General features: G+C 36.3%; 1 protein-coding gene across 2 annotated transcripts; it reads left to right on the top strand.

The window, feature by feature from the left end:
- The first annotated feature begins 3,890 nt into the window (after nucleotides 1-3,890).
- Cpap3-c (cuticular protein analogous to peritrophins 3-C) lies at nucleotides 3,891-16,522 on the top strand. 2 transcript variants are annotated; one of them, XM_008181942.3, is made up of 5 exons: nucleotides 3,891-4,137; nucleotides 8,471-8,683; nucleotides 9,215-9,403; nucleotides 9,530-9,743; nucleotides 16,288-16,522. In XM_008181942.3, the coding sequence occupies exons 1-5, from the start codon at nucleotides 4,089-4,091 to the stop codon at nucleotides 16,346-16,348; spliced, it is 726 nt and encodes a 241-aa protein (XP_008180164.1). In that variant the 5' UTR covers nucleotides 3,891-4,088; the 3' UTR covers nucleotides 16,349-16,522.
- The last annotated feature ends 74 nt before the right edge of the window (nucleotides 16,523-16,596 follow it).

Raw genomic sequence — 16,596 nt, 5'->3', positions numbered from 1 at the left:
CCGAATTATATTTTAGGCAGATACCTACATAATATATATATATATAATATGTACACCGCAGCGGGCGTGTGTCCGCGTTACATATGTACACGTCCTGTAAGCCAACTTGGGCACGATATCGCGATCAGAAGAATTATTCAAATGCGCGCAAAAATTACGGGCGGCTGCGCGCTCTCGATATATATCGATCACTTTCACTGGTCCTGCTTTCACCCGCGCGGTTAAACGCAAACACACACGCGTACGCATTATTTGCCGTGTGCCGCACACAACACCTCTGCGGGCGACGAAAATCCATACGACAATAATATAATAATATTGTTGTTACGCGTGTAACGCAACATAACAATCATAAGTGGCATAATTCGATCATATTTGTGGTGGTGGGAGGGATGAGATTTTTTTTAATTTATTTAAATTTAACATCCCAAACGGGTAATGAATACAATAAATGTCAAACCAACTTAAATCTAGTAGTATATGCAAAAAAATTAAAAGATAATTCATAGTAAAAAATGCAATAAAAGTAGAAGAAATATTCACAACAATAATTTTTAATTTAGCTAGGGAGTCAAAACAAAAAATAAAATTAGGTATATCATTAGGTACAATGTTTCAAAAGTTAGTACTCCGGTTAGTACTATTTGCAATTAAATTTCTAGAGTACCAAAGAACCAGAAAGTGAAGATTGTTTCTACAATTAAAAGCTGGTACTCTAAAATTAATTTTTTTGTAAGAACTCTGGGCACATTAATAATAGTCCAGAAATTAACTTGTAAATAAAACATTATTATATAAACACCTAGAAGTTCATGGTTCTAGACAAAGTTCTTTGGCAAAGACGTCTAAACCCACATCAGTCGTTCCTAGCTTAAAATCAATTATTCTCAAAAAACGCAGCTGTATCTTATCGAGTTTATCAAGTAAATTATTTTGCTTAAGATTCCAGACAACCCATGACGACTCTAAGATCGACCGAACAAAGGAGCAACATATTATAACACTTTTAAATAAATAATATTTTTAAAATCGGAACAATTACGTTTAATTTTTATACATTTTACCAATTACATGTCAGTTTTTGTGATACAAGTATCTACATATATCATGTATACACACATTATACTTCCTCGTAAAAGCCGAAAAGTCGGCGAAGTTGAGTCGGCGGCACACGAAGAATTATGCGGCTAGACAAGTGGTCCCGTACGATAGCCAATAGGGTAGCGTACCTGACAATGTATAAATTGTTGTCGTTCTACGAGTACGACCATTCGAATAATCGACCGTCTAATATATTATTGTTATCACTATGTTGGTAATCCGAAAAAAAAAGTTCACGGTAAATAAGTAACAAATGCGAAAAAAGTATACACTTAATAAATTATTTTCATTTATTACATTATAATAAGTCGCATAAATTATACAATTATTAATTATATTACTATAAGTCACGCAAACATTATTATTGTATATCAAAATAATGTTGTTCTAATTAAATTCCGGCCTAGACATGATACAATTTCTGCTGCAGTTATTTTATCATTATTTAATTGATAGATGGTTATAGATACATGAGTAAAATAGTAAAATTAGCGGAGCACTTGGTCTTTACTAAAGAATATCAATTCTTAAAAATATACCAAGATAACCAACTGCGGCATTACCACCATCCGAAAATTTAAAATATACCTATTACAAAAATGTGTCATTAATTATGAATTTACCATAATAATATTCATAAATGTATTAATTGTTTTAGTGTATACACTATATATAATATGTTTATGGTTTGTTTTTTTCATTGTACTGATTTTCCACGATTTCATTATTATATTTACATGACTATTATAGAACCTTCGTGGAAGCACCATCTGGCCCTTACAGTTGCAATTTTCAAAATATTCGAAAAATGAGAAAATTTGGGTAATTTTGAGTTACATTGCGGGGTTTTATCTGACGGAAGAAAATCTTATTCAGGCCCCATTGGACTCAGACTTTTGTATTAACTTTAAATAACGCCTGAAATATATTTTATTACAACTTCTAAAAATATAGCTAAAAAAGTAAAAATTCTGTTTTTATCATATCGGAGTCCAAAGCGTGACTTATATTAAGTCTTCATATCTTTCAAATAAAACAATCATTTTAGGAATCGGACTATGAGTTGCACCAAAAACGGGTTGGATCAGACACTCTTAGAAAACATTTTCTACAAACCATTATTATAATTTTTCTTGTGTACAATTATAATAGGAGAAAATTTGTTAAATTATTTATTGAGAAGAAATTCTCGGTTTTTATATTAAATTATGTTTAATTTGAATTTTGAAGTTGTACCGAATGAAAAATGTCTTTTATTCTACCTACCCATTTTATTACGCTTTATCGCGAATTCAATCTTGGAATTTGTTAACCGGTGTTATACTCAACTCTTGACTGATTTATTGTTATAAACGAATATATATATATTACATATGGTATAACATATATTATGTACATTTTCATAATACAGCACATAGTATATTATAATGGATTATAAATTATAATGGAAGAACTGTGCGTACCTATATATACTTATTCGACGCAATAATACGATTAATACGTTGCGGTGTACACGGTACGAGGACGTGACGAAAACTCGACGTCGGTCGAAACTCGAAAGGATGGTAAAAGCCGAGGGAACTGAATAATATTATATATTATTGTTATATTGTTGTTTGAGCGCGCGAAACAACAACAACGGGAGAAAAGAGAGGAGCTTTGCAAAACGTAGGAATCCTCCGGAGGACGTCGCGTATGTATGTTATGTAGAAACTTGTTGTGTTATTTTTCGGACACAGAATACGATACAATATTAAATTAAATAGGTACTAAATACTATGTATACGTCTTCGCGTGGGAAAACCAAGGACCCGTGGCCGCCCCGCGATGGGATGTACACCATATTATATTATATTATGTACATGATATCCGCCGTTCAGCCTTGTGCATAATATACCTACTATAATAATATATCCGACGTAGGTACTTTCGGACGACGACCGCGACAACGGACGACGAATTATTTGTACAATACATACGATTTTATAACAAAAAGAGAATATTATATTATTAAATAAATACAATATATAATATTATTATTATACGTATAGAGAGGACCGTTTTCAGGTCAACCGCGCGCGGTGTATGCACTTAAAACATAAATTCTTGGACGAGCTCTGGCGAGCGCGATGCCCGAGGACGACGACGACGACGACGACGACGACTACGACGACAAGTCGACAACGATGGATCCTAGTCTCGGGCGACGAACAATTATTTGTAACGTATAAAGAAAAAAAAGTAAGTCGTATACAATCGACCGTCAAGGACGAGACTTCGATGACTATACAACATGTGTATGCGTATACGCAAACGGCGTAAACGCCCTGCTCGACACCCCATATACGACTACGCGCGACTATAACAGCAGCGACGACATTACACATATTATTATATACACATAATAATATAATAATAATAGTATAACGCATTAAATCGTATCGTGTGCGCTTTACTATATTTGTTGTTGTTTCTTTTCTTTTTTCCTCGCCATAACGATCCGTAAAAAACGTGTATAGGCGGTGTATAGGCAAAGCTCTGCGGCGGCGGCAGTCCCGCTGGGCGTAGTCCAGATTTAAAAAAAATCACGTATAACAATACGTGCGTTTGTGTGTGTGTGTGTGAATGCACATACGAGCGAGTGTGTACGTGCACTTGCGCGTGTGAGCGTGCGCGTTGTATCTTATTATTATTATTATTTTTTTTTTCATTTTGGATTTCAAATCTCACACGACTGGAATACTCAAGTGGGGCTGAGGTCGCGCCGGGTAGGACGTGCATATAAAACAAGAGGCGAGCACCGGCCGCTCACCAGTGCCGATCATCGCGTTACCGCCCGCGAAAGTGAACTCGATTTTATCATTTCATAATACTATTACACTATACTATTATTATTGTATTTTTCTCGAGTGATTTACACGTCGCCGTAGTCTAATAAAACACATCATTACCACTGTTCAATTTTATTAGACGTGGTCCTCGTCAAGATGAAGATCTATCTACTCGCTTCCGTCTTGCTCATCGCCGCATATCAAGGTAACAACTGCGCGCCGGTACAAATAACATGATTAATAATATAGAAAAATATAACAATTTATGCAGCGAATAATCTTAGTGTGCTGTAACATCTTCTATGCAATATAATATCCTCCAAAAAATAATCTACTGTTCAGCGTTTTATTCCGTCTCTAAGATTGGCAACACTATCGACGCGAATTTTAACGAAAACACTTTGAGTTCGGATATACATTTATCGCATTGATCGTTTTATACTGCCAAGTATTTCTTTCAAACCGTAACAGTCTTAAAAAAAAACCCGCTCAACGCATCCTATATAAACCGCTGTTATATATTATGCGTATCATAATAATATTGTAGAAGCTACGACGAATACGGTTGGTTTGTGTGTTTTTCGACATAAAATTTTCGTCGGTTTATGCAACACGTTCCCGAAAATCCATCGGTATATTCAAAGCGACACATACGATGTGTTACATCACGAAACCCGGACACTCAGAGATAGGTGAAGCAATATAATATACGCGTATATTGATATAAAATACAATATAATATAATGCGTTCGTATATTAAATTATACGTCGCGGCGGCTAATGGTGTGACTTATATACGTCGCGCGTACCGTAAATTATGGTGCATTATAATAACATTATACATAGGTAACATTGTAGTGCGCCCGACATATTAATAATATAATATAATATACGTAGGACCTGCCTATACAGTATCATTAATGTGTGTATCGCGCGTATATAAGAACGGCGAAGCGAGAAAGAAAAAGAAAAAAATTTCAGTCCTACTCCAGGCGACTATATACCTATATATAATATTATGTTTGTGGTCTGCTATTGGTGTGGGAAAAGTGAAATTTTGATAAGTTTCTTCCTCCTATGCATCGTCGTATATATAATACATATAGAAAATTCCGTTACCCACGAGAAACGTATTTCCACACACGAGTAACGCGCACACGAACCACCCGTATGTAGTGTACAAAAAAATACAAATAGATTAAGTAAATGTATGTGCAGAGATTAAAAAGATAAGTACGTGCGGTACGTAGATTTTCATATTTTTCACAATAGAAATATTGGAAATATTTTTCTAATGCTGAACTATATAAATACTTACTCCGTGTATTCAGAATTTTCTCAATCCAATGCCATTATTTTTTCTCACACAGTCACACCTCTTCTTTTAACTAAAAATTATTGACAGTATAAGTTAATTCCATACATGTCATATAACTTGATACGACAATTAAATTCAGCAAAGAAAATAAATTTTAAACGCAAGTTACCCATATGAAAAAATGTACGCAATGGGCAAACGCTCCACCTCACACCGCACTCAACGAGACCCTTAAAAACTTATCTGCGAATACCAATGGTACATACTTTTTTTCCACTCAGGATGGTTAGAAATTATGCGTATTGTTATCCGACGACTGTGCACTTCAGTCTTACGTCCATCTGTATTCTGTATAGATGAATCGCATGGACAGGTCGTCAAACGCTGTTCGCTTCCTATGCACGTAAAATATAATGTGATATTGTAATAACAAACGGAAAAGCCATTAAAACCAAAATTAATAAGCAAATAAATAGCTCTCGGGGTGCGGTCTGGCGAGAGTGAACACGTACCTGCAATAATGCACGTGTGACAGGTGGAAAAATGACGACGGAAGGTACGATAATTAAAAGTGCCCACATAAAACGCGTGCCCGAGTAGACGTTCACTGACTTGTGTGTAATGCTTGTGAGGTAACCTCCAGGCGTGATGAGGACGAGGGGTGGCAGTGAGAGGAAGAGATTTAATACTTATAAACGCGCGTTCCTACTAGATTTTCATGAACCGGAAGACTTAATGTGTGTATGTGTTACATAATCGTCGAGACGTTTTCGAACCCAAAGACGGAGGAGACGTAACGCTGATGCCTAACCCTTTTTTCCCTCTCACACTCTCTCTCTCTCTCTCTCTCTCTCTTAATTTCTATCTGCTTCCTCTGGCTGCAACGGCGCGGCCACTCACCTCTAACGACGACGGCCACTCCAAAATGTGACGGCGTTCAATGAATAATGGATTGTCGATAATAATAATATTAAAACGAGTCGAGACACGATCGGTGAGCTCACGGAAAACGCGCATATATTATCAATATTACGCAACATCATACCGCTCGCACACCTTATAAATATTATGGTACATTGATATACCTATATAGAAATAATACTAATAACTAATAAGTGTATAATATAAACGCGTGTAACGCGATAAAGAGTTTTGTCAACTTTTAGGCACGCCCAAGGACGACGATAACCTATATATTTTATAATATGTGTGTTGTGTGTATTGTGTTATGCAGACAAATAAATATATATTATACGACATAACACGGTGGCCGTGTGATATAATAATGATAATAATATAATTCCGTTTTCTCTGTCGAAGAATGTCGTATGTAACGAGATTATGCAGCAACGCGCGTGCGTTTGATATTATTATTTATTATTATTATATTATATTCGCACCCATTGCCTAGGACCATAAAAACAAGTTCGCTTTCTATAATTGACGACGGCGATACCGCCGTATTTGCTTGGGCTTGGTCCGGCCACTGTCCGGTTTTCGTCTTCCTGTAATACCGTCCGTCAGCGGTCGTATCATATGATATAACAATTTATAATTTTATAAAATATTATATTATTATTATAATATTGTCCGGCGCCCGGCGGTCACAAATTGGTAATATATTTGCACTCTCGGCGCATTCATTGACTAATAAACTACCGAGCAGTGACTTTTATACATGCGGGGCCAAGGGTCTTGTGCTTACGTATGTTTATACGTTTACGCAATGCACGACGATGGAGATCGATACAGTCGGAGATCCATAAACGCGCGTGCAACACCATGGTTGCAACACCCCCACGTGAGACACATCACAATAGTATATTGAATATATTATTAATTATAATATGGTATACAGAGAGTGGGGCAGAGAGAGGGACAGAGAGAGTGAGAGTGTGAGAGGGGGAGAGGGAGAGAGTGAAATCAGTAATACGCACATTATAGTCGTCGTCTATCCGTCGTTTTTATTATTAATAAATTGTCCTTCTTCGGTTTCGTGCGTAACACGGGTGACCTATACTGCAGAGACTATATAATAACATAGTATATACTAAAATAACGAGCTGGAGTGTGGAAATAAAAACAAATTCGCCGCCTATACGGCTAAAACCGGCTGCGATCTTCATCTGATCCGCCGGCGGGACATCGCGTGCGTGACCCACACGAGTGATCGCCGACACCGCCGGTCGTACCTATATAGTCAAAACCGGATACAACTACGTATATTACATATTATTATTACATAGCGCGCACGTATATTATATTATTATTACCTATATATACCTATGTATACGACGTGTGTCATAGTAATTATTATCGTCATCATTTTTGACCCAGAAACCCGGGGCAAGTTCCATTCCCGGTGTTTCGCAATCGCCGATGGTTACAGAATACCCTAGGTACCTCTACAATGCGGACACCATAGAAAAAGTACCTTTATAAAATACGAATTTATTGTACTTACGTAGGTATATACATCCGCCACAACATAATATACGAACGTCAGACGCGTTACGCGTACAAACTCGTGGGCGGGCGGGTCGGGTAGGGTAGGGTAGGGCGACAATTGTTTTCGAACACCATTGTACGCACACGCCAACGGACGCGTTCAAATAAAATAATAATATAACGACGAGAAATAGATAATATTATGAATAAGAGAAGCGAAATGGAATAAAAAGCTGCAGAATCATACTCGCGATCGTACCCGGCTAAAGGTCATCGGGCGATAGAATCCCACGGCTCCGGAGGCAACTACAATTTGTATAGGTACGCGTTTTGTGTATAGTTGGCGGTACGTCTGCGCCGGCCCCGACGTATGTGATATTATTATTATTAAATACAATACGCGTATTCTCATGACTCGTGTGAGGAGGCCCGTGCACGTGTGTGAGAATTCAACAATATTATAATTACATAACGTCATCGGCGGCGGCTACCATGTTTTGAATACCTCCACCGCTACCGCCGTCTTCGCGACGCGTTGCATAAGACAACCGGACACAATGAGGCGCGCCCCAAGGTCCTAGGAAACTACTATATAATAATAATAATAATAATAGTAATAGTACCTATAACAAGCGCCGCGGTATGTTTATTAACATAATAATAATTGTCGTCATCATTATCGTCATCGACCACCGTCGTCGTGCATATAATATAATATAATATTATGTATACGAGTTAAATAATAATGTGCTCTTCGTATTTATATGCACAGTTCATGGCCAGAGAGAGGAGTTCAAGTGCCCGGACGACTACGGGTTCTACCCGCACAGCTTATCGTGCGACAAGTACTGGAAGTGCGACAACAATGTAGCTGAACTAAAGACTTGCGGTAACGGTCTGGCGTTCGACGACACCGACCCCAAGTACCTGAAAGAAAACTGTGATTACTTGCACAACGTTGACTGCGGAGCCAGATCACAATTGGGTAAGAATCGGTTGACAATTTTATAACAATTATAAGGCATTGACTTCTGCAAAGTTTTCTGCGGCGATCCGTCACGTGTAAAACCTATGATACATATTTTGTTTTCTTCTTTCCTTCGATTGCATAAGGCATAACTCACTATATAGGTACTACTCTCTAAAAGTTTCCATCGCGATAACTATTCTTTCCACCTGTCACTATATCTTGAACTACTTGTCTACTTCTCCACAATTTTTGAAACTTCTTAAGTATTCTTTCATTACATCAATTTATATTTTCCTTGGTCTGTCTCGAGGGCTTCTTCCTTGTGGTTTCTATTATATTGCCGCAGCCTTACTGTTTCATATTCTCCTCTCCTCGTATTACGTGACCTAACCATTGTATATACTTTGCTTCTTAAATAAAGCCAGTCACAAATGCTTTACTCTATCGCACAATTGAAAGTATAATATTATCTATAATAATTGTTATATATTATTAAATTATTTCGTTTCGTGACAATAACTCACTTAATTTACCCGCTGCTTGCAGAACCTGCCATCGGCGGACCCCACTGCCCGAGATTATACGGAATCTTCCCCGACGATGTCAAGTGCGACACCTTCTGGAACTGTTGGGGAGGCGAAGCTAGCAGATACCAATGTTCTCCGGGTTTGGCTTACGACCGCGAATCCAGGGTGTGCATGTGGGCCGACCAAGTACCAGAATGCAAAATCGACGGTTAGTACATTATATATACTTAACAGTATACTGCATAGTGTATATGATGTAGTTTTTTGGTCTAGCGCGGATAACGATTTAATCAACGGCGTTTATTTTATTTTATTTTTTCGTGGTCCACCGTAGAAGTAGCAAACGGTTTCAACTGCCCGGCCGCCGGTGAATTATTGGCTTCCGTGGGATCTTTCAGCAGACACGCTCACCCAGACGACTGCAGGAAGTACTACATCTGCATGGAAGGCACTGCCAGAGAATACGGTTGCCCGATCGGCACAGTTTTCAAAATCGGCGATTCTGACGGTAGTGGAAGCTGCGAGAGTCCCGAGGATGTTCCCGGATGGTATGCCAATACGACTTATTTATTATAGTTTTTATCCATTAAGTATTTCGACGCGTGTACTCACTAATCACTCTCTACAAAATAATAGGCTTGAGGTAATGTGATTATATGAACGAATGCAACACTAATTACGCTTGTGACGCATGCTTCGCATAGTAGGTATACTGCGCAGTGATTTATATTCGAGCAAAAAGTTCCTAATTCTGTAGTATGTTAACTGCAGATGATCATTTTACGATTTTACTTGTTTATTGATTTACTTTTCATTTCATGCAGTCCTACGTGGCGATATGTTTCTAAATGTTACCTATAAATCTGCATGTGCAATTTTACGAACGTTTGGTGTAATAATATGCTAGGACACATATTTATATTCTATTCAGATAGTCAGATGTATCCATAACAAATCGTTTTCGATTAAAACGAGATGGCTTTATCTATTCATGCTTATGGAGTGTATTACCTACGTTACATCTTAAATCCCCCGTACATAAACGTTGATGTATTAATATGAGACACGGACATCGTCTGATGAATGAATATTTTGTCGGTTAGTACTGCGATGGTGATTCGTAATCATTATATTCACCTAAAATCCGTGACGTAATGATGCTCCAATATAAATCGTACACCCTTTCCCGAAAGATTTTGTGAGTACACGTGAAAAAAATACTTATAAACATAATATATTATATACCTACGATTAACATCTCGTCGTGCATGATGTGGCTGCATGCGGTCTTCAAACCGTCATCGTCGCAAGGGTTGAAGCGTGGTGAAAACCGAAAACGCACTAGTGCATGGTCTACGCGACGGACGACGGTATATACTTCTCGGACGGTTTCTTCTGTACCTGCCGTTTTTTCTCTTTCGAATCGTTTAAGTCTCCGAAGTGCACGCGTTCAGATGTGCCAATACACCACGTATACGCACAAATTATATCATATTATTATTACTAGTGGCAGTAGTATTAATATTATGCGCATTAAGTCGGTACGGAAAAACCACCGGCACGGAACGCCATACAAAGGTGCCACCCGAGTGTTTATTATATTATATTATATTATATTATCCCATCGTTTAATACTTTAATGCATATTGTTTCTTTTTTTTTTCCTTTTGCGAAAGCGCATTTACGAGAACAAACATTATACGACAATTCGCAATTATAATATTATGCAGATACAGACGTGTGCAGGTACGAAATTATAAGCCACCGCAGCAGAGAGAGGCATATTATAATCATTATATCGCGATAGTCGAGTGTGAAAACGCTTTTTAGTGCGGTATATACAAATTGTTATACATAGATAGTTTCACGGGCCAATTGCCACGTTCTGGACGCGCCGGCGAGAACGAAATATCACCATCGTAATCTCCGCGCCACAATATATATTAGATACGTACCTATATGTAAAACTACGTCGTTTCGATAATGATATATAATAATATAATATAATAAACACGCACACAACACATACAACGTAACTATATAATGACCGGGTGCATGCGTGCATAACTATATAGGTATAAGTTATAATCGTACAAATCTCTATATATAATATGTGTGTGTGTGTATGTGTGGGTATGTGCGTGTGTATAAGCTGTGTGGTATGCGCCTACGACGTACATTATATATATATACATAGGTGCACAGACGTTTCTATACAAATACAATTATATTATATCGTCCGAAATCGTAAAAAAATGTAAATGTGTATCGCGTTTGAACCACACAAAAAGTGAAAGCGATAATATGCTTCTATATATTACCTATATTATACGGACCACTGTATATATGTGTAGCTACTGCAAACAGAATACAAACATTTGTTGTCCCGCGTACCTGCCGATTTTAACCCGCGGCGGTCGAGGAAAAAGTTTCTGGTCTCGTATATGCATAATATACCTACATTATATTATAATATATTATAATAACAATAATTTAAAGATTTTATGACCACGATAATTGATCACGTTGCCAATGAAAAAAATTACGACATATCGAGGAGTGGGGTAATCGTCTATTCTATAGGTTTGTATACTCTAATGTGTACCTCTGCCGCCTTACCACTAAGGTAAAAAAATTAAATTTAAATACTTGCAGCACGAATTCCTCCGGACGACACGTATATAGGTATTATGTTGCACGCGCCGCGCGTCTCGTCCATCTTTCCGGTACAGGTTTATCGCCCAGGGTTAGGTTTTTTATGTGGTTATGATGCTTTCACGAAATTCGATTCATATTTGGCCCGAGTTCAACTGCAGTCGTGTGCTCAACACCTAACCCGCTGCAATTTTTGTTTGATTTGAAATTCAATAACATACATTAACATAATAATATATACCCGCAATTATATAATATTAAGTTCCGAAGCGATGTCACATATTATGGCCGTCCTTAACGACCAAAACCTGTTAAATCAATAATTATTGCTGTTGCAATTGACATTTCGACATTTATTTTTTCAACGCTCACAACCGACAACCGCCCCGCTACCTTGGAATCATATATGCACACTCAGTGACGCCGTGTACCTATGTGTATAATGTATATTGTAGTCGATATAATATACGTATCAAAGATTTAATGTTTTCCTTATAATGGCGTGCGCAATCGTTTGTCTCCGCCGCATCCTTCGGGTTTTTTCGACTATCCCCAAGACACGCACATGAAATGCATTATATATCCTACAATATTATACACGTTAATGTTTATGTGTATATATAATAATATAAGTACCAACATACCTACGTTGACATTTGTATAGGTAGTGATACTTTATACATTTAGTAATATACATTAGCATAATATTAATATACATATATATAATAACGACTCGGCGACGACCGTGAACGGAGTTAAAAAAAATCAAAACAAACCTACCTATGTGTGTGCGCAGTGAGGATTACTACGGTGACCTGGACCTGAAGGCGATCAGGAAGAGCGAACTGTTGTCCGGGCTGGACCACAAATCCAAACAGCAATCGTCGTCGGCTGAGTCCAAGGCGGCGCCGGCAGCACCCAAGCCACAACCCCAGAGGCAGCAACAGCAATCCAACAGGCCGCAACCCCAACAGCAGCAGTCCAGCAGGCCACAACCCCAACAGCTCCCAGTCTCCTCGCAGTCATCAAAAGACTACGAAGATGCTTAGACGAGAAGACAACGGCGGCGGCGTATATAACTCGCCCGCGGTGACGGACACACACACACACCCACACTCACACACAACACGCAAACACACGACTTTTTGAAAGTTTTTTTGTATAACTTACGGTTTTTGAATTGCGTGAGCACCGAATTTTCTCTCCCTCCCCCCAACCCCTCTACATAATACTTCCTCTGTCCGACGCATATATAAATATAAAACGATTTATGTATGTGGAGGATTTATATACAGGTGCTCACACAATTTAATACGGTTTTTTTTTATATATATTATTATTATACCTATTATTATTTTGTTTCCTTTTTTTATACGCTTTTTTTTTTTTTTTTATTCGATTTCGATCGATTTTTCCGCCCGAGCCCCCATGTAATTTATCCCTGTTCCCATGATTAATTTGTAAACAGTTACGATAAAATACTGGCACATTAATGCGACGACGGCATCAGCTTCAGCCGCAAATTACTGGTTTTACTGCTGTGTCTAGTGCACCCCCATCACTATTAATTATTTTCGTATTTAAGCGTAAAAATCAAAAAAAAGTCATCAAACTACCCGAGGTTTATTCACGACACAATCAATAACAATATGTACATTTATTATTTTATACTTCGTACATGTATTAAAATCCCAACCATTATATAATTTAGGTAGGTGAATTCGCATTGTCCCGTTCACGATATATTGCATTTTTTAAATATATATATGTATAAAATAATTAAATCCATTTATATTATATACTATATGAAAAATATTTTGTACAAATCACACTCTTTAATTTTACAATGTGTAGGTACTTTGTCTTTGTAATAATTATGTTTTTTATTATTGTAAGCTTATTAATAATTCATCATTTAATTATGATTACCTAGATTTAAAACATAGTTATTATAGTAAATATATTAATATATTATATATTTGAATACATACATTTCTAAATTGTTCATCACTCACCGCTGCCCTCGTCATAATAATTATTCCGTCGCAATAAAATTAAACTCGTCCCAAAGTTTCCCATACGACTATAAAATGTTACGACGTTTCGAATGCCGAAGGACAATATCATATTCATAAGACATAAACAACAAGCGAAACATCAAAACATACTGTACAGACTACAGAATATGTACATAATATAACAGTATATAAATATATATTAATATTATTACATCAAAGTATAAATATTATAATGTACCCTATTATAAAGGTTACACGTATCAGATATCTTGCATGCTGCTAACACAAACGCTTTTTCCAAATCTATACCTATACAAGTATCCGACTATGGACATTTGTAGCTTTCAATTTTCGTCCTTGCAAATGATTTCTAAAAACTTAGGGCTTTTCAATTCTCAGAAAAGTTTTTAAACTGTCCATTATTGTGGCATTGTTGAGGTTATAAAGCTTTTAATTGTATGTGCAGTATAGTAATATTTCAATACATTATGTGAATTGTGATATTACCTAATACCCATGTCCTATATTGTATATAAATTCACGTTTGTCGTTTCGATATTCATACACACCTATTTGTCTCTGGAATTCCAGATGGTATTATATATATATATATTATAATAATTAATCAGTGGTTTTTAAAGGGGCAAACCGGCCACGGGGGTGTACGGCACTGCGGTGTATACCTAACTACCATTTATGTTAAATATTGGCCAACATTTTGGTGAATTAGCGGATATCTATCCTGTAAAAATAATACGAACATGCAAGTTGCAAGTACTTATACCCACCTTAAAAGTATTCAAAATTAAGCAATCTGTTTTTTATATTAGGTATTATTATTTATTATCATATATTCATATAACATTTATGATTTATCAACTTCCGATAAGTTAGAATTGTGTAACAAATAATTGAGTTTGATTATTACCATGCGTATAACGTATTGTTATTCATAGTCCATAGCTGGGATTATTGCAGTTTTTTTTAAATAAAATATTAGAGTTGCCGCCACAGAGTAATAAGATTTTCCAAGAAAATTATCAAATTAAATGCTGAATCTGAGCTGTGAAATAGTTAAGAAAATAGTAAAAAATTTTTTAGAGCACAAATACAATTATAAAAAATATCATACCTTAGGTACTAAAAATGTTGTTATATAGGTATAGTAGGGATTATTTAATAAAAAAAAGCGACAATGTGAAAAGAAGTTTAGATTTTGTTTATTTTTTATTTAATATATAATATATATATATTTATAAAAAATATGTCTGAGGGGGGGGGGCTGGGCCCCTAGGCCCCCCTGGATCCGTCACTGCCTACACAGCTACACCTACATAACAACTTTAACCCGATTATCCGAATTCAATTGATCTCGAAATAACGCATTGAAACAATGTTTTTATTTTGAATATTGCAAGACAGTTGAGCTGTTGAGCGTAAACACTTGAGTATAATATATAATATGTACTTATTGTACAAAAATAATCATTGCAGTAAGTATCCAAATCAATTCATTTCCTACTTTTCTGGTGGAGTTTTCTAAACAAAAGTAGTACTATGACCTCCAGCAGACTGTCAAGTATACCAGTAAAAAATTTCAGCCAAATCGGTTCAGTAGTTTTCTCCGTTAGCGCGGTCCAAGAAAACCCTTACCATTTTATATAATAGTATAGATTGTCGACGTGCGCCGACCTAGCACGGCGGCAGTCAACAATGGAGATGTTGGTATTGTGTTAGTATTTGTAGAGATGTGGAATTTACCAGTAAAAAAAATATTTAAAATTTAAACAGCGATATCGTTTAGGCACAATGTGTGGTGATCGGACACAAATAAAAAAATAATTTTATACGACGGGGATAAAATAATAATTGAGATCCGATCAGAAACAGCGGGTACCTAAAAAATTGGATAAACGCGCACCCAAAAACAATTTCACAAGCGAACAGACACGACCTGCAATCAGTACGAAAGTATAGAGTACAGCTTGCTCTACTCTGACGGTTTTATAAATATTATAATATAAATTTACAAAAAAAAACTATGCATGTCAAGAAAGTTGTCTATCCCAGGCCACAGCATGTTACAATAAATTTAATTTTATATTGGTAGTTTTATATTTGGTGTTACGTCTCTTACTGGTGTCTGCAGTGTGTTACTTACGGACGGCTTCTTTGGTTTTTTGTTCGCGTAGTACAAATTTATAATCTGTAAAACGAAATCTTAAAAGTATACACACGCACGATGCTGCAGTTAACACAAACCTAACATAGAAAGAATAAGTATGAAATATTAACACATCAATAATTTATTTACTTATCGTTTTAATACGATCGTTTTTAACGTAATTTAAAGATCACAAATTAATAAACCAAAACATTATGATTATTTAAAATTTCAATAATAATTCTACGTTTATAGTGAAGACTACTACGGAGATGTTGACCTAAAAGCACTGCGAAAAATTGGATACAGACGTTGATTGTGAGATGCACAAATCCACAACTGAACCAAAGATATTTCATACAACAGAAGCCAAATATAAATGGACATTGATTAAGATACCAAACATGTCGTCATTTACGTCGAAATACATATTATTATACATACATGATACATACAAGCACTTGCCAAAAAAATAAATGCTTTTTTTATATATACCTATTGTATTATATTGTTTTGATCAAATAACATAATTCCTTAACTTTATACAAAATATCAATCTGAAAC

This window comes from Acyrthosiphon pisum, chromosome A2, assembly GCF_005508785.2.
Source record: "Acyrthosiphon pisum isolate AL4f chromosome A2, pea_aphid_22Mar2018_4r6ur, whole genome shotgun sequence".
Taxonomy (NCBI): Eukaryota; Metazoa; Arthropoda; class Insecta; order Hemiptera; family Aphididae; genus Acyrthosiphon; species Acyrthosiphon pisum.
This window is presented reverse-complemented; position numbering and strand designations above follow the sequence as displayed.